This window comes from Furipterus horrens, unplaced genomic scaffold, assembly GCF_987537825.1.
Source record: "Furipterus horrens unplaced genomic scaffold, mFurHor1.1.pri manual_scaffold_6, whole genome shotgun sequence".
NCBI lineage: Eukaryota > Metazoa > Chordata > Mammalia > Chiroptera > Furipteridae > Furipterus > Furipterus horrens.
The window spans coordinates 10,278,958-10,305,852 of NW_028327176.1; the positions used below are offsets into that span (position 1 = coordinate 10,278,958).

Consider the following 26,895-nt stretch of genomic DNA (forward strand, 5'->3'; position numbering starts at 1 on the left):
ATTCTTTTTAGACAAATATAGTATAAAAGGTGGCTTTCTTTTAGGGATACCAACATAGGGTTCACTGTTGAACAAAGCAAAACAAAACAAGCAATAAAGACCTCTCTCATAGGATGGAAGTAAATATAAAAATAAATTTTGAGAAGACCAAAGTTAATAAAATTAATAGCAAAATAATTTGATGTTTTTAGTAAATAAAAAATGAGCTGGATATGAAGAAATGGAGCAAAGGCGTTTATAAGAAATGAATACTAGATCTAGCACCAACAGCCTAAACAAGATTAGGAACAGTTATAGCCAGTAGAAAATACACACAGGCCAGAAGCACTATCTTCAAACAAGGTCCTACTTAGGGTCTATTAATGTAGGGCCATTGTACTCCATAACACTTCTCCCACTTCCACTTGTAGCAAAACCCCAAGAGAAACAAACCCACAGTAATCCTAGCAGCGGCTCTCATAAACTCTTGGCTCAATTCTTTTTAGCCCTGTCCCCATGTCCCTTCATGGGCCTACAACCTCAGCTCCACAGTCCATTTCTCAAAGGGCTGCGTTTGCCAGGGTATCTAATCCACAATGGTTCCAGGACAGTAGCTTCTGTGAAACAAGTGTACGTAGCTAAAAAAAAAAGGAAAAAAAGAGAATGCCCCCATTCTATTATCATTTGTACTTTGGGGAAAGCAGTATTAACATCTCTTTATCCAGTGGCCTAGATAAGATAAAGCCAGACCTTAGAATTTCAGAGAACAGAATAAATGCAATTATTATAGAAATCCTCAAAACAACACACAGAGGTACTGAGCAGCACTTAACACATGAAAGAAACCCTCTATCATTTAAGTCAGGGTTTTCTCCAAAACATTAAGCACATTTCCTAAATGATCTGAATACAAAATTTAACTACATTACAATTAAATGGAAAATGAAACTCATCTTTCATTAATAGGTAATCTACATAGTGGTAGGAGTACTGCTCATATACTAAAGGTAAAAACATTGGATACTTAAAAGAAAGTGAGTCTTCAGGAGGGAGTAAATGAAGGAGTAAAACAGAAAGTGATCCACTACCTACTTATATTCAAACGCAGTCTTTAAATCTCACTTTCAGAACATAACAAGGCTGCTTTTTGTGGCTCAAAAATACTTTCCTCCTTCCATTATTATTAAAGTAGTAATTTTTTTATCTAGTTTTATAAAAATCTGCTTAACAGAAAAATGTATTTTGTTGGCCCTTTCTAAAGTTATATTGTGGCAATGGACAGAAATTAAAAAAAATTTCTATTAGGCTTGCATTAGACACTGTTGCTTATAGGTTATAAATATCAATAGTTTAAAATATTGTAAGTGGGCTAAACAAGACAGAAAATGTTCAAAGTGAAAAATGTTAGATGCAAACTTCTCAATATTACCTAACTAAATAACCCATCTTATAAGGCAGAAATAAATAGTAGATAGGATTTTATTTCATATGTCAGCTCTAATCAATTGGTTTTATTTTTTAAAGGACTGCATTAAGAATTCTGGACTACATTCAGTTGTAAAGATGCTATAATTTATGCCATAGAGAGAAAAAATAGTTGTGTTGAAAATTCTAACAGGTATTTTCCATCCCTGTCATTAAGTCTCATAAACAGTACTAATTTCAACTCTTGGTATCCAAATTCTAAATAATTTATTGCAAGGGAGGCAAGATTTGAAGATTTCTCTTGATTTTTTTCACTCTTCAGTGTGACAGTGTACATTTAATTTTAAATCTATTCAAATTCCTACAATTAACCAACTGCATACCTGGCATGCCAGTAGCAAGACCCTGACCAAAAGCCAACGTTGGATTTGCTGCTGCAAGTGATTCTGCTTGCTGCCCTTGCTGGCCCTGATTGGGAGTAAGAGGGCGCTGACCTGTTCCAGCACGAAGAACCTACAAAGGACAAATGATTTCCTTAAAAATGAAATTATACAATAACAGATTAAATCAATTTATCTCAGACAACTTTGTATATATATCATGAATAGCCTTTGAATAGTCTTTGAACATAGTTGCATGCAATGAAATGTAGATTTAGCATGAAATAACACAAAGTACTTAACATCAAAACACAAATCACCAACTCTTGACAACTAGAACAATCTATGAAGTAACGTGGATGTTTTTGGTCTTTTGGAAAAATCATTTCTAATACTTATGCTCTGTAACTTACAGAGAAAGTTTTAATGGGGAGAGGGTACGGCAAAATCTTAGATGAAGACAAAAAATTTAATTTAGGTTTTATTATTCTTTAAGGCTGAAAAATGAAACACAGGAAGCTCAAGGAATAAAGTATCATTATTCAGTTAAGTCTGTTATGAGACTGTAGTAGAGTGAAAATTTCAAATTGTATCAAGTTTTCAGAATTCAGAAGCTTTAATAAAGGTGAGTAGAAGTTGCTTTACAGAGTAAAACCTTGGGGTGAACAAAAGAACACAAGATTACATCAAAATAAGGTGAAAACTCTCAAGGCTGATCAAGTTTTACTACTTTGTGATACAGAGTTATTGAAGTGGTTATACATAAGCATAATGCACATTAATTTTACAAAGATAAATATTTAAGTAATTCAGGATAAGGGGGATTCATTGTAAGACCATCCTATAAGCATCACACCTAGGTGTACTGTTCAGGTAGTGTATTTTTTTGTTTGCATGAAGAAGATAAAAAATTTAGATTAAAAGATAATTTACTAAATGATGTTGTATCTGCAAGGACTAAGCCAAAAAAGATTCAACAGAATATCAACAGAGTATTAAACTACATGAAAGGAAATTTAGAATACAATTAAACTGCTAACTATGTAATACTATATTTGTCATTAAGTTGCTTCTTTGGTATAAATATGCTGAATTTGGCAGCCAGAAATTTGGTATTTGTCAATAATTTTTACATTTACCAAAATAGTTCTAGGAAAGTGGTCTAAAAAAAAAAAACTTTGACATAAATATTTTGTTTGAGGAAATTACATCTAACCTTTAGTGAAAATATTTCATCTTTTTGTCCTTAAGAATATAAAGTACCCAGTAATCTTTTTTTTCTGGTCAGAAATATATTATGTTAATTTTTAAAAGAGTTATTTAAATATCCAGAAGAAAACTGAAAGACTGAAGTGATAATTACTTTGATAGGAACATTATTAGCATATTTTAGGAACGGAAAAGAAAATTTAAAAATTGCAAGACTTCAAAAGAAATGTAGAAATGGAATACAACCTGAACTTTAAATTCATATAATTTAATACAAATCAGAAAACAAAAATTATCTATTCAAGACTTGTGTACCAACTATACAGGAGTTTGCAGAAGTAGGTTCAGTTATTCATAATTGGAAAAACACATGCAGGTTGATTATTACAATAGCTTTATTAACTCAAAAGAATATCACAATCAAAGTAAACCTACTTTGCCCACTCTGTATACGCCATGTATAACATACTAAAGAAGATTAAGAGAGAGAAAAGAGATCTTGAGCACAAGGAGCTCACAGAACTTCAAAGACGCTTCGCGCATTAAGTACACGGAGGCGGGCCTCTACCTGTTGCTGTCCGGGCTGAGCTGGAGACGCGGCCTGCTGGCTGGCCGTGCTGTTTGCCGCGGCTGCAGCTTGTTGCTGAAATAAATTGGCTGGATACACCCCCCATGGAACACCGTAATACTGAGGTGGAACCACTGCCGGACCTAAACCCACACCCCATGCGGGGGGGAAAAAAGGGACAGTGCGTGAGACTCGGAGCAGATGTCCCCACAATGTCTATCCACTTGCACTTGATATACCCATTTGGTTTTTTCCTATTCTATTAGGGAGAAAATCTCATTACAGCACTGATTACTAAGTCAATATTGAGGAGCGACAGCAGTAGCCTTACTGAGACGGGAAGCTAAATTTAAGGGGAACACTGAATTGACAGGACACTTAACTACCCAACATTCACTGAACGCCAGTTTATCGGACTGATCCTGGCAAACACATAAAACTATATTCAGAAAACAAAAGACAGCACAGAACAGTAAGATTCTTTAAACTCATTTCTCTTAATATTTTCTGATTACTGAAAAGAATTACAAAAATAAAATTAAGCACTCGTATCTTCTGATTTGTAACCTATAACATGAAACTAGGAAACATTCTGGTACCAAGCTTGACACAACTATACTTGAATTGCAAACCTTGATTTTTAAAATATTCTTCATACTTGAAATAGACTCAGTCACAGTTCTCACAACAACTGAAAACCCTACGAAAACAGATGAAACACGAGGGTTCACGTGGTCAGGAAACAGGACCAGTGAGTCGGGACAAGGAATAACCAGTTAATACAAGCACACAGAAACGTAAGACTAAGAAAGCAAACCAGTAAAAACAGAACTGTTCTTGCTCTATTTTACTTAATTCAAGACAATGTTTGATTCCTGGAGAGTAAATAGCACCATGTACAATAAGCCCACCATTAAACTAATAAACATGTCCAAAAAGTCCACTGATCTGGAATTTAGTGTAATTTGTAGATTTTTAAAAGTCAAATTCTTGGTTTCATTTTTGTTTTGGAAGAAAATAAAGCCCAGTATAATTCACTGAATCACAAAAATGAAAAGCTGTAAAAAGTTTAAAAAAAAATAAAATATATTTCTAAAGACAGTGAGCATAACCTACAACGAGGACTGTTAGAACAGTGAACAGGACTCATGAAGGGCGGATACAATGTCAAACAAAACAAGGGCCAGACGTCTACCAAAAACCTCTCTGTTGAAAACAGTAGCCAGAATGCATAATAGCTATTAATAATTAGTGGCTACTTAATAATTAAAAGTCAGATAGCTTGCATTGAGATGTACTGTGAGTATATAGTCCATACAGGATTCTGAACTTAGCATGAAAAAAATGTAAAAATATCCATTAATAATTTTAAAATATTGATTATATATTAAAATGATAGTATTTTAGAATGTTGGTCTTAATCAAACATCACTAAAATTAATTTTATTTTTTACTTCTGTAATGCAGCTAAAAGCAAAATTTTAATTACATTATCTGGCTTACATTGTATTTTTGCTAGATAGCACTGGTCTTAGAAAGCTAAAGTCCAGAATGCCTAGCATGCTCATCTCAAAACTCATGACCTCTTGCCCTGGCTGGTGTGGCTCAGTGGATTGAGTGCAGGCCTGTGAACTCAGTGGTCACCGGTTTGATTCCCAGTCAGGGCACATGCCTGGGTTTCCGGCCGGGTCCCCAGCTGGGGATGTGTGAGGCAACCAGTCACTGTATCTCTCATACACTGATGTTTCTCTCCCTCTCCCTCCCTTAAAATGAATAAATAAAAAAATCTTAAAAAAACAAACTAATGACCTCTTAAAGTTACTTTTCTTTCAATTCGATAGCTTAATAATTTCCTGTATGAATGATGTACCAGCACTTTACACACTAATATCCAGTTAAATGGCACCAAAAAAAGCTTACAGGCTTATGGAATCACATGCAGATATATATCAAAAACTACCAAATGTGACAGATTAGTTTCAGTCTGCAAACTAAGATATTAAACAAAAATATAAAATTAACATTTTTTCACTTCTTAAACTCCTGAGTATTTAAAAAAGAAGTCCCCAAACTCCTAGGCAAAGACTATTCTATAGTTATGTTAATATATAACTACCAGAAGTAGACTGAAAATTGTCTAATTGGTCAGTGACAATCCATTTCAGTAAACTTATCTTCGAAAGAAAAAAAAAAAAATCTGTAACAGCCTGGAATTAAGAAAGTCAGCCCATCAGCAGACTCACTCCAGTGAACACACTTCTGTGGCTGGCATCACCCTATTCCTGCCTTGATAACCAATATAAAAACCATGACTAAGACGAACTCATTTCTGTCCTTGCAACTAACTCACCCTAAAACAACCTCCCACAAAAACCCTATAGAATATCAGCAAATTGCTTTGCTCAGTAAGACTGTGCCTGACCAGCACAGAAGTCTAATAAATACAGCTTCAGTTTAGAAAAACATTTCCCCCCAGCTTTACTGCAATACAATTGCCATGTAACACTGTGTAGTTTTGGTGTTTATTTCCGTTTTTGGGTGGTAGTTTCAGGATTTGACAGTTTTTAATTAAGTTCTAACTCTACCCCATTGTTTGTCCCTCAGCTTGCTTGCACATTTTAACATTGCTAACTAAACTTTACTTTTATATACTCATACTCTCTAGATAGCAGAAGCACTTTACCTTACATTCTCCCTGACTTGGGTATTTACAACACTTACCACAATTTATTATTATCATTTTTAAATCCTCACCCAAGGACATCCTTATTGATTTCAGAAAGGGGAATGGAGGGAGAGATGGAGGCAGAGAGAAAGAGGGAGACATACATCAATTTGAGAGAGAAACATCGATCAGTTGCTTCCCATATGTGCCTTGACCAGGGACCAAACCTGCAACCCAGGCATGTGCCCTGACTAGGAATTGAATCCGTGACCTTCTGGCTTATGGGACTACGCTCCAACCAACAGAGCCACACCAGTCAGGGCACCTCAGTTTATTTTTTGAGAAGTAACTTCATTTTGCATTGTCTCTGTGGATAATGGGATTGGTCACAACAATGAAGATTTATGAAACTAAAGAACTAAAATGTAAACCAATTATTGTATGTACAGGAGAAAGGTGATCAGATTTACATTTCTCCCATAACATTACACTGAAAAATAAACTAAGTCTATGGAAATTTCAGCCCATTCTGTATGTTTCAGTTGTTCCTATCAACTTCAAGTTGCCCAAACACGCCAAAATAAAACATATACCAACATTAAAATTAAATCCGTAAGAAGTAACAAGGATGAACAGTAAGTTACCTGCTAATGTCGCTGCTGCAGCCAATCCCGCTGCAGTATACGGATCGGTCCCTGGAGGAGCAGCACTAATAATATATGGATTTGGCACAAAGGCAGCTGGAGCAAGGCCTGCTGAGAATACACCAGCTGCATTTAAAAAGGGGAGAAATAATGAATGAAAATGTAAAGTATGATTTTCTTCATTAGGTAAAAACATTTCCACTTTGAATGAGGTGGAGGAGGAGAATGTATATAGTGGTTTAAATTCTTCATGATCTTGGGCATGTAACAACCTGACTATAAGGTTCTTCATTTATGAATTTGGTATATTTTATAGGATACTACCAGCACACAACAGGCAGATAATAAATGTTTAGAGCTAGAACTGATATTATTTAATAGCAGTTTTTCATTCACTCTTTATTAAGACGTATTATGAGCAAGGGGTTCAACAGCAAGGAAGACAGATAGGATCTTCCCTGACAAATCCACCCAGTGAGAAAAACAAACAAGAAACTGGCAATTATAATATAGTATAAATGGTATGGACAGAGAGGAGGGGCATCTAACAAGCTTTGGAAGGGGAAGGTAGGATGGAGTGGGGTTGCATTGTGTAAAACAAAACCGGAGCTACAATAAGAACAAAGATCAACTAAAGACTTCCTGGATTTTAGCCTGAAAGCAATACTAAAACTATTAAGCTTTAATCAGAAGAGTAAATTTAAGCCCAGTTCTGAGAATATATGTCTGTAAGGATTCAATGAAAAAGATTTGTAAAATATGCATTTGCTGTACTTATTACAGAGAAGAAATTACTGGTATCGAGGAATTATTGTGTAGACCTTTTACCATAAGCTACTAAAATATTACTTTGAAAATGTGCTGCTGGAGTTGCCTCTTCTGGAAAGGTAGAAGGGAAGAAATAATGAAAATGAACGTGTTTAAAGTTAAAGGAACTAAAAAAAGGTTCAAGAATAAAAGATACTTAAAGGGGGGGTATGGGTATAAAAGCATATGAATGTAAAGTAACTTTTTAAAAAACATTCAAAATAAGCATTTACCTTAAACGAAAGATTCAGAAACTTAATTTTAACTGTATTATAGTGGCTTTCAAGTATTCTGACAGTGACCCTAATATGAGGTATTATTTATATTGACCTAGTGTTCATATATACACATACACATCACGATAAGTCTAAAAAAGATATTTATCCTTATAAAGTTCCAATGCACTCCATTTTCTATTTTATTTTTCTCTTTATTAATGTCTGGAATTTATTTAATTTTATAAAATACTGGCCACAACTCAAAACACTACTTTCATGCCAGGCACACATGGCCATTTCAAAAATCTGCTTTTAATAAAGGAAATAAGACCTAAACAGAGGGTTCAATAAAATCCTTGTATTATTTAAAATATCATTTGCTCAGTTACATTCTTAAACTATGCCCCAGGTCAAAGGTTTCAAGATTCTCCCCCGGTCCCTCTCTCATGAATCATCTTTATCACAAGAATAGCAAATGATGTATTAGTATATTCATGTTTAACTCATACCAGCACAAAACCTAAAAGCCAGAATATAATATTTTAATAATCTCTATTTTTATGATTAAAAAAAAGACTACTTAAAAAAACTCAATACTATCGGAGTGTAATAAACTGGAAAGCCAAAGTCCTTATATAACTTTTACTGACAGCTGGTTTATAAACTTCTAAAATTTTTTTCAATTTTAGAAATGATTTTAATATAGCTCTCTCCATACTTACATTATAAAGCAGATATGAAGTAAGGTTTCAAATATTTGAAAAACAAGGAATTAGTTTGACCTAATGGATATATATTGAAACTTCTGCCAAAAAAATGGAGAAACACGTATTTTAAGCTCACAGATTCACTTAGAAGTATTTACAACATATCAGACACGAAATAACATGCTCGTGTGTATACACATAGATACATCTTTGTATGTTTGCATGCATACATACATGTTTTTATCTGTTTATATATGGATGTATGTATAAATACATATCCTTCTAAAATTTTAAATGCATACACACACACACACACACACACACACTCTCTTTCATACATTTTATACTCTAGGCTATCATGGTACTTTAAGCTTTTTTCACTTGGCAACTAATCATAGTTTCCTATCTCAACAGATACCTATCTAGTTCATTCTTTTTAATGGCCACATAGTATGCTTTCCACCATATAGAAATAACATGATTTAACCAGTCCAGTATAGATATATAATTTTTGGATGGTTCACAATCTTTTGCCAAAAGTGATGGTGCTATTATTCTTTAAGTATACAGGCCTCTGAATTATCATTACATCCTTATGAAAATTCACTTAAATGGGCAAGTATATGTAAATTCTTGATTCACATTTCCAGATTTTCCTCCAGAAAAGTTATACCAATTTATACTCCTGTCAAGAGTATGAGACTCTACTCACACTCTCACCAAAGCAAAACATTATCAAACTCTTAAACAGCTGTCAGTCAAAAGAGGTAAAATGAAGTCTTACGCAGGAATAATTGTTAGAAAATATCATTCATAAAACTTAATATATACTAATTCAGAGGTTTCAGAGATACCAATTTGAAGATATAATAAAAAATACAAGGCCATTTAAAATGATAGCAAAAGATAAAAATACATAAGACCTTATCAAGAAATATGTAAACTTTCATATGTGAGAAAAATTTTAAAGCACTCATAAATAACACAAAAGCAGACTTGAACATATGTAAATGTAAGCATGTCCTGGATAAGAATATTTAATATCATAAAGATGATTTTCCCTACACTGATTTATAATTTTAACTTGAGCTTTGAATTGTGTGGCACAGTGGATTGGCATCATCCTGCAAACCAAAAGGTTACCAGTTTGATTCCTGGTCAGGACACCTGCCTGGGTTGGGGGGTCAGGTCCCCGGTGGGGACACACAAGAGGCAACCTATGTTTCTCTCACGCATTAATGTTTCTCTCCCTCTCTTTCTCCCTTCCTTCCACTCTCTCTAAAAATAAATAAAATCTTAAAATAATGAAATTTTACCTTAATCTTCTGGAAGTCAAATAAGTGAATTCTAAAGTTCATAAGCAAGAACAGAAAATTTAAAACTCCTAAGAGCAATAATGGCTGTACTAGCCTGTCACATATTAAAACATACACCATAAAGCCTTAAGAAATAGTGTTGTGCTGCCCATGAACAGACAAAATTCAGTACATTTCTAAGAAAGAGAGGGAAGGACTAAGTATAGAGATAAAGGACACCGGGGCAAAGAGAAGAGAAACAGGTCCAGCATGCATGCTGCTATGAGAAGTCATCTAGAAATCTGTGGTTATCTTTGATTAAAGCCAAAAATAAAATCTGGGACCTAGGAAGCCTCTTGGAGAACAATACAAAGTTAAGGGAAGAGAAGCAACTTAGCATATCCCCCTTTCAGGGATTCTGATGTAGAGTATTCACAACTTTTCCAACCAGGAAATAAATCAAGTTTGACCAAAATCAGAGAGGCATAAAAATGGTTACATGAATCTACACATGTGATAAAATGATGTAAAATGATATAAGCACATTTATCAATGTCATATTCCTGGTTTTGGTACTGTACTTCAATTATGTAAGGTGTAGCTGGGGAACCTTTGCACTCTTTTTGCAACTTAAAAACCTCAACACAGACAACACATACTTGAACTTGAGTAGTTAACAAATGTGTCGTAATAATTTACATTAAAGACTAAAGGTCAAAGACCTTAAAAAAAAAATTTTAAACCATTTTAAAAATAAACATTCTGACTTGGACATAATTAATTTGAACTTCATTGAGTTACAATTATTTTTATTTAACCAAGGATACAAATAATAATTAGAAACAATTCTTCCCTACTAACTCTTTACTCCTACCATTTAATTTATTAATCCTTGATCTGAATGAGATGTGTCAAAGAGTAATGAAATAACACCATTCTGTAAAAGAAAAATAAAGCATCTAAATACTTTAACAAAGAATTTTCTAAGTATAATCAAAATGGTAACTTACAAAGACTCACCTATATGAGGCTGCTGAGCTGCGGCTAATGCATATTGCTGCTGTTGAGCTGCAGTCAACTGCTGAACTGTTAGTGCATTAGTCCTTTGAAAGAGCTATTAGGGAAAATATTTAATACAAAGATTAGTCTCAAAGCATTACATTTCTATTTAGAAAACTGGAAAGAGAATACTCTAAACACTTATTTGAATCACCTTCTCAACTACAAGGACATTTTACTCAATGAAACATCAAGTGTTCAGGAACCACCCCCATCAATGTCTCACAGCACTTCAGGCTCTACCAGTACAGGCAAGAGGAGCTTCTTTAAACGAGGGGCATGCTTTACCTGCTGCTGGGAATTGTAGTCAAAAAGGCCTACAGTAGCTCCCGAAGAGTCCATTGGTACCTGATTACCAGGATAGTCAAACTGCAAGGAATCCAGACCAACTTGTTCCATGGCATCCAGATTCTGAGTTTCAGGATTTGAAAATTCTTCAACAAGTGGTTTACTAACTGTAGGATTAGGAAGAGGCCCCAATCCTTCTGAGGGATTAGTATTGGGGCCCAGGCGCTCAACTACTTCAGTTGGAGAGGCTTGACGACTTCCAGGAGTACGACTGGATAGAGAAAATAGAAAGGCATTGTGAGTAAAAGTAACAATTTGAGTCAAAAGTTGAAATGGGAAAAGAGGAAAATCAGAAAAAAAAAAATGTTTGTAAAATAAAAGAGCAAATCAAGCATCCCAGGTCACTAACCATTTCACTTTATATATTTTTTCTGTCTAATCTAAATTCTTCTCAAGAACCGACACGGTTTTATTTTTAAAAATTATTAATGAATATTCTCCCCAATTTGAAGAGCATGAAGATATAACTCAATTTTACAGATAAAAATAGCCAATACCACAACTTAACGCTTAGATTAGCTAAGCAGACAAAATGAATAGTAGGTATAAACAGCAGACTGTAAGTGATAAATACAGAAAAGCTCAACACTGACACCCACCACTATCCTCCTGTCCTGCTCACCAGCAGCACAAAATTTTGCCATAATATCCTGCTTAATACTATTTCAAAAGCAAACTGGACACACAGGATCGTTAAAGCCTCATGACTTAAGGGTGTAGAATGTAGAATACAACAGAAAAAGGGAGTTGAACTAAGACAAAAGGCTGACTCCTAACTTTGGATATGGTTTTGAGCAAATAATTTCATCTTCCAGGCTTCAGTTTCCTTACTGAAGAGACAAAAAGAGATGACCTTGTGGTTCCAGCTAATAGGAACAAACAAAAAACCCCCAAAACAAACAAACAAAAAAGACCCAAAAAAACTATTTTGTGAAAACCCAGTATGATAGTTCTCCAGTGTGGTAGCATCTTTACAATACCAAATTGTTCCAGTTTAGTTAAATCATCAGAAAAAAATGAAAATGTATAACATTTATCAAAAGTATTTTTCTACTGACTAGCCTCTTTAACTTTCCCCCAAAATTAACTACCATTGAACTAAATTTAAAACAATGACTCCTTTTTTTAAATTGAAATCCCTCATGGTCTAAACTTTATTTTTAGACTTAATCCTCATTTACAGTCTGTTTTCTTTTACAGAAATAGTTTATATAAGATCCTTACCTCACAAGAAATAAGTTGTTTTGAGGAACCATGAGTTCACAGTATGTTCATGAGTACTATATAAGTGCACTGAACAAATGGCAATAGCTTTTCCCTGGCTTTCAATGCCACTGTTACACTTATGTAACTCTGCCCCCCATCTTCATGTACTTTACATTGGGATAAATTTGCTAACACATACAGAACATTTTACAAAGTGATTACGGAATTACATATAAGAATTATTTCCCAGATAATTAGGTGAACTTACACATTTTATTTAAAAATTAACTACTGCCCATACATTAGAAGAAATTTCAAACTCCCTTCCCCTTTAACCATATCTAATTTTCCATGTGAATACTACAAAGGTTTATTATTCAGAATACATGGGGTGAAAAAATCAGCCAAGTAATGAAAAAAAAAAAGGACAGCCTGCTACAGTTCTTTCATTCATTTCAGTTCTACTCTTGTAATATACATATTGATGACTGATCAGTTACTGTACATATTAACAATATGCAGCATCAAGACCATATGGCCACAGTCATAGGTCAAGTACAATACTGTATCAAAAATAATCCATAAACAATTTAAATACATATTGCAAACTTAAAGGAATAAAATTAAAATTCTAAGTCAAGTTCATATTAATATGGAAAAGTACAGAAAAAAGTCACTGTGCTATTAGTGGTGCTCTTTTCTTGCTATAGTTAATGGTGTATTAACACTTCAATTATAAACGTATACACTGAAGGGTTTATAATCAACTCAGTTTTAAATGCATGCCCTTGACCAAAACTTAGATTAGGTAATAGCAGAAGGGCAAAATTAAGATAAGGTTCTAAAACAAATAGACTAGCATTAACTTTATTTCTTGTCAAAAGAGGTTTACTGGTTTTGGATGCTTTTTTGCACTTAGAACAAATATAAATAACACTTTTTAAGAGCCATTGTTACCCTGCTTTTGATAATTAAGGGCAATGAATGTAAAAGTGTAGCACCCACATGTACCTACATTAACTGAGATCCCATGGTTCACAAAATTTCAAAAGAAATGGCTCACTTTTAGGTACACACCCCAAAGCATCTGACTACTGAAGTATAAAGTGTAGAAAATCAGTACGAAGAAACAACTCCATAATATTTAGACAAAGGTGTGTTGCTTAGTCTAAGACCAAAGACTAGAAGAAAATACTTAACTACCATAGAGACACCTCAAAACCTACAACTAACAGAATTCCGAGGTTAAAGCTAACTTTTTGAAGTCTCTTAATATATTCCCCACCTCCCAACTGCAGGGATGTTAAGTATTAGTACAAACTCACAGAAAGGTTACAAATCCAAAGAGCTAATTAATTATGTTTCCTCATTTCCAAGATTAAGGGTAGGAAATACAATACAGGGATAAAAAGAGGAAACTCCACAGAAAGGTGCTCAAGAGCAACCCTAAGTCTTCCAGGAAAAATCACAGAATAAACCTAAAATTCATATTGTAGCAGGGAAGAAAAAGTTAAAATGGAGACTACCGTATTAGCAGGAAGGTAACAGCAGCTTCTAACATTACTCCTTCGATGGAATGCATTATTTGAGAGACTATTTTGAAGAATTATTTTTTCAAACAATGGCTCAAAATCATTACTATCTGTATAAAAAAATTAAATCTTTCTCCAAATTAACACAAGGTACAAAGGGAAATAAAATAAACCAAAATTGAAAAAAATGTCTACATCAGTCACATTAGCGAGTAGTAATAATCTCTAAAGAGATACGCTTTTCTTCTTGAGAAAGTTAAACTCTTACTTAAAATCTTTGCAATCGGCATCCATTCCATTGGGCAAACCTCTGCCGTTTATTTTAGAATCATCATCATCTCCTTGTTTAAGATCTCTGTTTTGATCCTCCTCAAATGGAGAAGCCTTGCCTTTTTGATCTCCTTTCTCAGGTCCATCTGTTTCAGCATCTCTAGTGCCCTGAGGAAAAAGAATCTGTTTGATTCTGAGTATGTAATAGAACACACAAAAAAGGGCACCGTAAGGTGACCTGAAACTACACTATGGTGCAAGTAAACAATAAAAGCATTGAGTCTTACTTTAATTTTATAGTCAACTAATTTATGAAAGGCCAAAAAAATTGAGTACAAACCAGTGATTTATAACAGAAGGGCTAAGGCAACCTTAACTATAGCGGTGCTGGAAAAGCAGTAACACCACAAACAAGATTAAAATTCTATTTATCGCATAGATGTTTTGTTAAGTTACTTTCAGATTAAGCACTACCACAAATAAGCCATTTTAATCTCAAAAATTATGTACTGTAATTAATACAGTTTGATTTTTGTAACATGGCTAAGACAACACACATTCCCGGTGGTTCTACTGCCCGTGTATTTCAGGAAGTGGCCGAGAGAAGACGGCCAGAACACTATCAGCTACACACCTTCCTTCAGCTCCAGGAAGATAACTGACTTAAAGATCACCAAATAACCACGAAGCAATTATTAAATATTTCTTTATTCAAAATACTTACAAAAGTTCCCTTCCTAAATCGAGAATCCAATTTATCAGCAGGAGAAGAACTTAGCACATATTCTACCATGCTCACGCCAAGGCCTCCACTTTCTGATCGCGGAGACAGTATTGCATTTACTTCACTGTTTCCATGAAAACCCTGTCCAGATCTTCTCTGTACCATAATAGGCTGGGACATTGAATGGTCTGTTTGGAAGAAAGAATGGAATTACACATTATATTTTTAAACTAACCAAATGTCACTTACATACTAGAATAAGGAAAATAAATATATTTTTTTAAATTTTGAATGTTATTATCATCTTTATAAAAAGGTTTTCATTCTTTGGAGACTCACTTGCCTGGGCACATATACAGAGCCAATATAAAGAGCCTATTGGTAAAGAACAGGTAAAAGCTGAAGTGAAGTTGTTGTTTTTGTTTTTTTTTAAACATGTCAACCAAAAAGGTCACTGGAGAAACATTAAACTGAAGGCTCAGTTGCCCATAAACACCTTATTAAAAAATTAAGGTTCTTCAGCCCTGGTCGGGTGGCTCAGTTGGTTGGAGCGTTGCCCTGTACACCAAAAGGTTGCGGGTTCAATGCCTGGTCAGGGCACATGCCTAGGTTGCAGGGTCGATCCCGGGTCAGGGTGTGTACAGGAGGCAACCTATCAATGTTTCTCTCCCTCCCTCCCTTCCTCTCTCTCTAAAAATCAATAAAGATGTCTTCAGATGAGGATAAAAAAAAAAAAAAACACCTAAGCTTCTTCAAATTGATGGCTGCCAGATGGGGAGGGGAAATGGGTGGAAAAGGTACAGAGATTAAGATGTACAAATTGCCAGCTATAAAAGTAGTCATGGGAATGTAAAGTACAGTAGAGGGAATATAATCAATAATAATGTAATAAGTACATACGGTGTCAGAAAAGCACTAGGCTTATTGATCACTTTGTAAGTTATATAAATATCAAAGCACTATGTTGTATACCTGAAACTAATATAATATTGTATGTCAACTGTAACTGAAGAATAAATTCTTTTGGTGATTTTTAACATTTCAAAACAAAAACCTTTAGAGACTGATTCTAGAATAAAGATAACTCCTCCCAAACAGGCAGAAGCACGTCCAAAGCTCACTGCTACGCGCCGGACAGATGCAGAACACATGGCTGCGCGGCGAGGAACACAAACACTGCAGTTGGAAAAAACTAGTAATAACACAGAATTTTCTATTCTTGGTGTAAAAACTAAGTCTTACCTAAGGAATATTTTAAAAATATCCCTCCCACTGTAGTTTAAAAGTCTTCCATTTCCTATTTTTGTTTAACAAAAATTTATTCATCCAGTACGAATACCTTTTCTACATATTTCTGTGACAAAAGAAAAGGCAGTATTTAAGATGTGAGAGTAAACGGAATACAAATATAGTAAAAAATTTGAGGCAACATTCACACAGATTTGAAAAAACAATTTTTTTTTGAGGACCTAAAAGGCTGTCAGCTACCTTTGACTTTTTTGTGAACATGTTCAATACTGAATATTAGGTCTAGCCTCAAAGGGCTGAACCATATCGCAGAAATACTCTGTCATCATTTCATTAACTATAATAATTTTAAAATGATTGCTACTTTTATTATACTATATTATAACATTCCTATTTCAGTACCTTTATCCGTAAGAGATTAGTCATTATTTATTTGCTCATTCACCTATTTATTCACCCAGTTCAAACACTGATTTACTGTCTCTTCTATGCAAGAACAAACAAGACAGTCCCTGCCCTCAAAGATTATAGGTTTAATAGAAGGCAATCACAATAGAGTAAAAGTGCTCCAATAAAAACAATGCAGTATATCACAAGAATAAAATGGTCCTGGCCAGTGCGGCTCAGTTGGTAGGAGTGTCCTCCCATCAACAGTAAGGCCATGGGTTGGATTCCTGGTCAGGACACAAGCTCTAGGTGGGGTCCTGGTCGGCGAGGGGACCAGAGGCAACCGATTCAAGTTGCTCTCTCGCGTCTCTCACATTGATGTTTCTCTCCCTCCCTCTAAAGTCAATAAGCATGTCCTCGGATGAAGATTATTTAGGGGGAAAAAAAAAAAAAGAACAAAGGGATATCAATACTTCTCAGTCTTAGAGTGAAACACAAAGGGAAGGGCAAGAATTAAAGGGCGGGAGTGGCGGGGAATTGGTTTAGTTGAGGGTGGAGTGAGCATTTCAGTTAAGAGAAACAAGCCATGTTCAAAGACCTGGAGGTGCCAGAACAAAATGAAATTTAACAATCACGAGTAGTTCAGTTCAGCAGAGAAAAAAATATGTATATTATAGTCTCCTGTAGTCATGGAAAGAAATCTTTTTTAGAATAACAATTCCCTTAAAACAGGAATGTGTTATTCATATTTGTACACGCTTGGTATTCAATAAATGTTTGTTCAGTAAATAAAATAATTCCATTCATTTCTCATGTCTCCTAATAAAAACTAATATTCATCTTCAAAGTTTATCCATAGAACAAAAATGTTAAGTTGAGAGGGCACAGTACAAGGAATTAACTAAAATAGTAAATTTGACATTAAAAAGAAATATAGGGAACATATGTGCTCAAGATGATTTGCTTTCAAATAATTTTAAAAATACTTGGTTCTGGTAAATAAAGTAATTAGTTATTCAACTCCTCAAACAAGTTTTCAAGCACATGACTTTTAGCAAAGTAAGTGCCTTTTGTGGGAAAAAATGTATCCCAGTCCACAGAACCGAAAAATTTATATCAAGATTCTAATCTAATACATGTTGATTAAAATCCAAACAAAAAATTCCTTGAGGCAAGGATCATATCTCATTTATTTCTGTTTCAGAATACAATACCATATTGGTTGAACTCAAAGAAAATTCCCATTATTTTAAGGAAACTTTAGTCTAAATTAGTACCAAAGCTTTCAATCTTTTTCAATTTTAAATGTAAAGATTACTAACTGATAGAGAACAGATTGATGGCTGCTAGTGAGGAGAGGTTGGGGAGCTGGGTGAAAAGGTGAAGGGATGAAGGACTACCAACTGGTGGTCACAAAATGGTCCCGTGGTGCAGAGCACAGAGAGGGAATCCAGTCAATAACACTGCAGTAATTATGTACAGTGCCAGCTGGGCTCTTGAAATATCGTAGGGACCTCGTTGTAAAGTATATGATTGTCTAGCCACAATGCTGTACACCTGAAACTAAAATTCAAACAACAACAAAAGAGGTCCCGGTCGATGAGCCTCAGTTGGTTGGAGTGTCGTCCTCTAAACTGAAAGGTCACAGGTTCAATTCCTAGTTCAGGGCACATGCCTAGGTTGTGGGTCGACCTGGCTGGGGCGTGTACCAGAGGCAACTAATTCATTTTTCTCTCTTAGATTGATGTTTCCCTCCCTCTCTCCCTCCCTTCCTTCCCCTCTCTAAATCAACAAGCATGACCTTAGGTAGGGTTAAAAAAAAAGAAGAAAAATATAAAGAGGATTAATGGCTAAAATTTTCAAGCATTTCCTAAGTTTTGGGCAATTATTTTAGTTTCAAAGTGCAAAGAACATTAAAATCTTTTAACATATTTTAATGATTTGGAAAATAAAAAACTACCTGGTAATTTACACTCATAATATATGGTTAATTTGATAATTATTACCCACAAATTTGTTTTTATGTTACTTTGGTCATTTTCTATAGCTTTAGCAAGCTGCATTAAACTTAGTTATAAAAAAAGTTATCGGTAAAATACATGTTGATAGCTTCAAGTGTACATCTCTCAAATTTTACTAATCAGAAACATTTAAAAATATAATCAATACTATTTTAAGAATGTAACTATGCTCTTGAACTTATCAATAAATACTGCCACTCCTGTGAATTATACTCCTTACATACCAGTTCCTTTTCTCTTAAAAGTTTCTTGTACCTAAGTCTCTTTCCCCTACTTATAGACATCAAAATATTCAAAGTCTGCTCCCTTTCTGGGAATTCTACCCTACTGAGGAAGTTTACTTCCTTTATGGATGTGGTTGATGTCTAATAAAACTAGACTGAACTACACTTAGATAATTCAGTCACTGTCCTCTAATACAATTAAAAATGGAAAACCTCTATGGTTAATGTATCCACTACTTTAATGGAAATTCGGAATTTTATTATCAGTTTTCACTTCAAATAAAAACTTAATAAAATCTTATTGACAAGTACTTCTAATCAATAAGTGAACCATTAAATAAGGGTCAAATTACATAGGAAAATGTGCGTTATAATGATTAATGAAATCTTCAACAGAGACATCACAGATTTTTAACTACTGTCTGGGAGTAGGCAGGGTTTTTGAAAAATTCAAATAAATCCATAATTCTCACATATACACTAAAAACTTACGAGAAGTTCCCCATGCAGTCTCTCTCCATTCATCATCTCCAAGAAATATGCCTTTTTGTCCATCTTTTGTTGAATCATCAGGTTCCCAAAACTTTTTGGTAGGCAAAAGCTATTTGGGAAGAGAAAAATATTAATTTAAATTTTATTCTAATTACAAAGAACTAACATACAGAGGAAAGCAAACTTACCACCCATGTGTACAAGTTAGTTTCAATGCTAATGAAAATTCAGAGTTACCTATTACCGAAATTTGTCTCAAGAGGAAAACAACTTCCTACTTACCGGCTCTAATGATTCTAGATCTAAACATTAAATCAAAGTCAACATCCGATTTGTCCTGATTTTCAACATTTTAAAAACACATATTGGTTGAATGTCATGTGATTTTCTTTATAAATTTTTCAGTTTCATCTAAATTCTAACTCAATACAGATTATATGATAAAAATACCTATACAATGATAAAAATTTTCTTTTTTTTCCAAATACAGTCCTTAGATCACCTCCTATCCTATAGCTTCCTTGACGGAAAATATATTTTCATTCTCACTTAATCAATGGAAGTGAACTTCACTACTCTTCCTAGGTCCTGAATACTAGTAACCTATCAATTCTAAATCAGGTAGCTAGAGATAGTGGAAGAGACACATAGAAAAGACCCTCAAATACCCTTGAGATAACAATCTCAAAGCTCTGTGCTCTATCTATTCTATATTGCAACATACACAGCACATAAAAGCTGTGCTGATACAGCCATTCCCTGATTACTCAAAATATACATTTGGCCAATTCCTAATGATACTTTAATATCCATCCAGCTCTTTCCTCTTTACCTTCCCCGACAATCAGGAACTGTATTATGAATATGTTTATTTGAAAAGAACAGACTGGTTTTCTGAGATGTGAGTTTCTCATTTTAAATAAGCACTTGTCAGGCTCCCACGCCTCTCGGCCCAGTCTTTCGGTGCTCATAATTAAACCTGTATATACCTCTATTGACTGCACACTAAATGATCTGTTTCCCTCCTTGAGGGCATGGAGATCTTATCTTCAGAGAATTCAGAAACATGTAAGTTAACTATAATAAAATAAACAGTAAGAGCTGACTTGGGTCTGAGAGATAAGACTGTGTGTTGGGGGTTCCAAGCGTGAGTGGAAGGTGAGGAGGACAAAGGAAACCATAAACAAAGGCATGACGTGATAAATGCAGTGTGTGTGGAACAGACCATGAAAGAACAGATGGAGGAAGGCTAGAGTTGATGCTGATAAAACTACCCAGGTCAGATTATTAGGAACCTTGTCGACATGCCAAAGAAAGTGCATACTACATTGAAGCCAAAGAGAATCGAGTGGCTGGCAAGAGTGACACTATGTTTTAGAAAACAACTCAAGTTGTAAGTCATTAGGAACAAAGGATACCCTAGAGGTGAGGAGGTCAGTGTAGAACTAAGACACAGGGTGAGGATGACAAGAACTGAAATGGCACCGTCAGAAGAACCAAGGAACTAAAATGGATATGAGAAACATCTGACGGTCTATGAAACATGAATGCAGTCAGGGGAGGGGTGTGATAAGGACAAAACTTGAAAACCTGGGTGACAAGCTGAATAGTGGTACTATTAACTAACCAAGAGCAAAAGAGGAGCTGCTTTGAAGAGTGGGGAAAATTCAATTTGGGCATGTTCCTAATCTACAGATCTTTCTAAATTTTCGTTTTTAATTTTAAAGGAAATTAACTTCTGCTATTTTAAAAAAGATAAGTTTTTCCATGTTCAGATCTTCCTGGGTTGCAAATAATATGTATTTAAAGTTTAGATATTTTAAAAAATAAACTCCTTTACCAAGGATCCCAGTAAAATACAATCTCTGTTCCTTCAATTTAAAAAACTCATGACAAAGGTTTCATGTAAATATGGAAACAAAAAAACAAAACCAGTAATACGATACTAAAACACCGTACTTAATGTATTTAAATAATCGAATCTTTATTCATAGTATTATAAAACCCAAGTTAACCCCTTAAAAATACTGTGTAAATGAGCTACTTTAGGAAGAAGAAAATGACAAAATGGTCAGAGAATAGTGACACGCTTTTATCCCGTACTCCATGAAGAAAAATGCTACAACATCAGTAAGAAAACAAGGAATCAAAAATAAAGTTGTAACAGTTTAACAGAAGCATTTATCACAGACATAGAAGTGGCTAGAACAAACTAATCTGGGTTTTCTGTGTTGTAAAATCAAAGTCCTTGGGGATAAGGCTCTGTAGAGCTTCAGGCACTGACCATCGCTTTAAAGCACACACTGCACAACTACGGGAGAAATCGACGTCAAGCACCAACCCAGCGTGCCCGTTTTTTGCCAACCACTGTGCTATAAACATCTCTTAAATTTGCAAACATTTCTAAGTTATCACGCACAGGAAAATAATTTAGTAGTTAATAAAATTAACACTTCTAGCAAAGGTCTTTACCAACATTCTAGAAACAGCTTTCTGTGACAGTTTAGACACTGATTTCAAATACTTTTACAGAAACTAACAGCTGGTGACCAAGAATAAGTTTAAAGGACTAAATAAAGATAAAGGCAACAATTCAGGATAAAAGGTTAAAAAAAAAAGATTAAGCGGTACACTGGCTGAAACTGCAATAAAAATAGATATTTGCCCCTGGAGACTCTTTTACTGTAGTAGAAACAGGGAAGCACATTACAGAAAACAACAGACCTTGAAGATCTGCAAAATACACGATCCCATATCACTTCGTATTAGTTCCCTAATTCACAAAAGCTCTAAACCAAGGTCAGGCAACTCAGTATTTTTTGTCAACTCACTCCTCCTGTCCTTCCAACTCAGAAAAGATTGGGTGGACATACAAATTCATTGCTCCACAATCTGCCGTTTTATCAGTTCTTTTCTTCAAGAAGCACTTATAGCTTGCCCTCTCCATCCCCAAGAAATCAGTCAAAACCATAGTATACTGTCTCAAAATACACTCCAGCTAGTCTATGATATGAAGTGCACTTAAACTTCAGATTTTTCCAGTATAATTTGCTATGTAAAATCAACAAACCAGCCAAATTAACATAATCCTAAGAATTATGGGATTTAAATGCTGTATGTCTACATTATGGTGTTTTAAATTAAGGTGTTCATAAACTATACAATCTAGGACAGTTTTGAGAAAGGTGGGTTTTGTTTTTTTTTAAATCCTCACCTGAGGATATGTTTATTGATTTTAGAGAGAGGCGAAGGGAGGGAGAGGAAGGGAGAGGAAGGGAGAGAAACACTGATTGGTTGCCTTTTGCATGTGCCCCAACTGGGGACCAAACCCACAACCTAGGCATGTGCACTAACCGGGAATCCAACCTGTGACCTTTCAGTTTATGGGCTGATACTCCAATGAACTAAACCATACAGGCCAGGGCAGAAGGAAGGTGTTATTAATAATTATGTCATTAAAAAAAAGATATGTATCGCCCTTGCTGGTGTGGCTCAGTGGATTGGGCATTGGTTTGTGGACCAAAAAGTTGCTGGTTCAATTCTGGGTCAGGCCATATGCCTGGGTTGCAGGCCAGGTCTATAGCTGGGGGTGTGCGAGAGGCAACCGATCAATGTTTCTCTTGCACATTGATGTTTCTTTCCCTCTTTTCCCCCCTCTCTAAAAATAAATAAATAAAATATTTTTTAAAAAAGATATGTATCTGGACTATCTGGGCAAATTAGAATGTAAGGTGACTATAACGGGAAGTTCATGAAAGACAGGCACAGATGTTAATAATTAAATGTGTAGAGGACAAAAGACACAAAGTAGTTCCCTAGTAAGCCCCAAATGGTGCTTTTCTTAAACTTTAATCTTTTCTGTTAATAAAAGATCAATGCTTCTTAATTTTTTCAAATCATACCACTTCCCCAAATCTTCTCCATTCCTAATATCCCTTAATGTCACCAGTAAATACTTCCAATGGGAACCAGTATTACATGCGTAAATAGTCAAGGTACACTGAGTCCAAATTGCCATTCAAACACTATTACATGGTCTTGGGCAAGTTAACTAACCATTTGAGCTTCAGTTTCTTTATTGGCAAAGAAAGACTAATAATAATAAAACTACTGTCAGAGTTTCTAAGAGGCTCGAATGAAGTCACATAACTGTTTAGAATAGCATCTAGCTCATAGCAGACACACACGTATTAGGTTATATCCATTACCAAAAGTGTGAATTCTTTAATACAGGGCAGGGCAAAAGTTGATTTACAGTTGTGAGTGCATGAAACAGAGTTTATTCTCGTTTTATTTTTATTAATTATTGTATTATTTCCTACCTAAACTGTAAACCTACGTTTGCCCCACCTGTATATAGCTAGTAAATGGCAGCATTGAGATTTGAAACCAGCTGTTGAATGCTGAGGCCTACTGTCTTTACATTTAACTACCACCGAAGATGGGTCTTTTCAATCCTAGTGTTAATTCATTATGTTTCTGAAAATGTCCAGTAATAGGCCAGCACTAGATATAATGAATAAAACAGTTTAAGGTATTATCATGATATTCAGCCCATATGTGGGTACTCATGATAGTGGATGAAGTTTAAGATTAAATTAAGATAGGGATTTATGCAGACAAAACTATGCTCAGGTATTTAAACCCTATTGGAAATAGCTGGTTTCCATTCTACTTACCCCTAAAAGCTCAGCTCAGAGCTAAAGCACTGAGTGAAACAGGTCAGTCATACAAAATAATATTCTAATTACTATCATCAAAGAAATCATTCTTACTCGAGGTCATATAGCTCTAGAGATAGATTTGAGAGAAAACAGAACTCTTCTTACTCTTTTACATAATGTTTTCTATTTCACCACACTACCTGGGATCTGAGTACATACATTAAAAAAGTTTTCTTTAAATATTGTTTCAGAAAACAAAAAAGAAAGCAACATTTATGATAGTAAGCTATAAAAATACTCCCATAATAAAACACATTTAATTAACCCAGTAATTTAAATTCTGGGTTCCCTAAAGAATTCCAGGTAGGGGCCTCTTTCTTTTTATCTAAAAAAGAAACAAGAATTTAGTATTTATATGTCAAGAGTGTGTGTATGTGTGTGTATTATAGATATATATATATGAAAATAATAGGTATGTGCTTCTGCAGTAGTTTGAAACACTATATGGATTAGCTTTGCTCTTTTTAGGCCACATGACATAATGCAAATAGGTAGGTTTTTTGATGATAATGTGTCATGGAAAAAAAAATGGCAAGAATGAGTTTATGAATGGATGAATACAAATCTGTTTCTATTTCTGAATGAACAACTAGAAGAGACTGCCCTTCTGATGGGCATCATCTACATAAACCAATACACAGCGAAAATAGGTCTGTAAGTAATGCAGTGCTTTGTACATTAGAGATTGACAACAACTTAAGACATAATAATGACACTTTATTTTTTAAAGAAAAAGTCAAGAATAGGCCAATCCATTCAAAAAGGATGTTACATTAAAAAAAGAAACAAGCAATTTCAGAAAACGCAAAAACCAGACACTCAAGGCTGTTTTAATTTATTAAAATGGATTCTGGGAGAAAACAAAAACAAAAACACCTCACCTGTCAGGAAAGGAGGAGAAGACTGGTGAGAGAGAGACAGGCAAAGAAGGAAATCCCAGAAGGTTCCCTGCTGCCTGTGAGATGAGGGGAGATAATAGAAAGGCTTGTGGGAGAGAGAACCCAGAGACAGAAACCTGGCAGGTTTCTGAGCTACGTCTTAGAGGTAACAGAATTAGTTTGTAAACTGTTAAGAAAAAACTTAATTAGTGAATAACAGCTTATTTACAGGTACATTTTTAGTAGACGAAGGTCAAAGAAGCACTGACCTGCTGCTATATGCCAAAAAAAGGCAGTCTAAAAGCAGTCTAAACCTAGCCACTTTTACTCTGCATTTGACATTTGCATTAAGAAAGCCTACATTTAAGCTTAGATCATTTAACATAGTATCACATACTATTCATCCCCCACTTCTCTCTTTTCCAAAAACCTCAGATATCCCTCCTCTATCCTCAAATAACTAACTGAACTCTTTCAACTACTGTTCTGACAATGACATCTTTTTAAAGTGCAAAGACATCTTAGGATTTACAAACACTATTCAGAAAAGGAGGAGAAAAAACCCAATTTGTAAATATATTCACAATGCAGACTTGGGAAGTGCTGGGGGCGGAGATGCCTAAATAGTATTAAGGTAAGGGTGTGACTTGACTTGCTCTTAAAAAAAAATCATTAAGTTCAAGTTTTCACAGAGTAAGCTGAAATACTATTCAAAGTGGCTTTTAAAATATGTTATTCTGTTTTCTAAAGACCAAAGAAAACAAGCAGCAGGGAAAACAACAAAAGCCCTTTTCGACTGCTCCTTTTCATTCACCCACAGGGTAAATGATGCCTAAGCAGCCTCCACTGCACTGCAGCAAACCTGCAGTTCTAACTAAAAAAATTATTCCCTCTCAAGTTTTTGTAGGGCCCAGAATTTTAGTTATGCACTGAACTAACAAATTTACTCTGGCAATACTTATGCTTAAGCACCTTAACTCACCCTTAAATCAGTCCTCTGAAAATGACAAACTCTTTGGAAAACGCTGTTCTGGAGAAGGGGAGGGTTAGCTAGCTGCAGGGTGCCCTCTTGTGGTCCAGAGGAGTCACTAGACTCTTTTTCTGCATCTGAAGAGCACAGCATTGGATGGAGTGAGTCTCATGAAGGTCTCTAATCTACCAAAGTAAAATAATCTCCAGGAGCAAGCAATTAATTACACATTTTAGGGTTGTTCACCATTATTTTCTTTTATCAAAGTCCACGCTATGTGAGTTCTGTAAAACATGACAAAATAAGGATGTGACCACAAGGGTTTCCATCAATTAAAATTCTCTAAATATTCGCTAGGTATGTAGAAAACTAAGTACTTTTGATGTCTTACATTATTTAATGATAAAGTCAAATGGGATGCCCCAATGAGTCATAGATTAACAGGACTGATAAAAAGCATTTAGAGAGCCCACTGTGTGCTAGTCATTTGAAGCTATCAAGCTACTAAGGAAACTAATATAAAACAATAAACTTTAACCAGTAATATAATAAAGTATAAATAAAGGGCTACAAGAAGTCAGATGAAGAAGTATAATTCCACTGCAGATAGCAATGGGACAACAGATAAGCATCTTTTTAGTAATCTTGTGGAGTCTTAGAAGTTTGTTAAGCAAAGAGCAAACACCGAGAGATTTTTGGAAGAGAGAATAGTAAACAATAAGTATGGCTAAAGTGAACAGCATACATATATAAAACAGAAGGACAAGAATCAAGGCTCTTTTCAGAGCAAAGTATTTATAATTCATTACCAAAATATAATACATTATTTAACCAAGTCAACCAAATCAACTAGGCACAAATTTCACCAAAAAAAGTTAATCACATTACATAATTGTATAATCTCAGATTTAAAAA

General features: G+C 34.8%; 1 protein-coding gene across 5 annotated transcripts in view; it reads right to left on the bottom strand.

Annotated features, from left to right (window-relative positions):
* The window catches only part of PUM2 (pumilio RNA binding family member 2), a 90,896-nt gene that overhangs the window by 39,629 nt on the left and 24,372 nt on the right, over positions 1-26,895 (bottom strand). For all 5 annotated transcript variants that reach the window (XM_090280943.1, XM_090280946.1, XM_090280945.1 and 2 more), the window contains exons 3-10: positions 19,409-19,517; positions 15,037-15,224; positions 14,311-14,480; positions 11,245-11,515; positions 10,918-11,011; positions 6,871-6,996; positions 3,562-3,704; positions 1,788-1,917 (exon numbers count right to left, since the gene is read on the bottom strand). In XM_090280943.1, the coding sequence (XP_090137069.1) occupies positions 1,788-1,917; positions 3,562-3,704; positions 6,871-6,996; positions 10,918-11,011; positions 11,245-11,515; positions 14,311-14,480; positions 15,037-15,224; positions 19,409-19,517 (1,231 nt within the window). The remainder of the gene's footprint in view (positions 1-1,787; positions 1,918-3,561; positions 3,705-6,870; positions 6,997-10,917; positions 11,012-11,244; positions 11,516-14,310; positions 14,481-15,036; positions 15,225-19,408; positions 19,518-26,895) is intronic.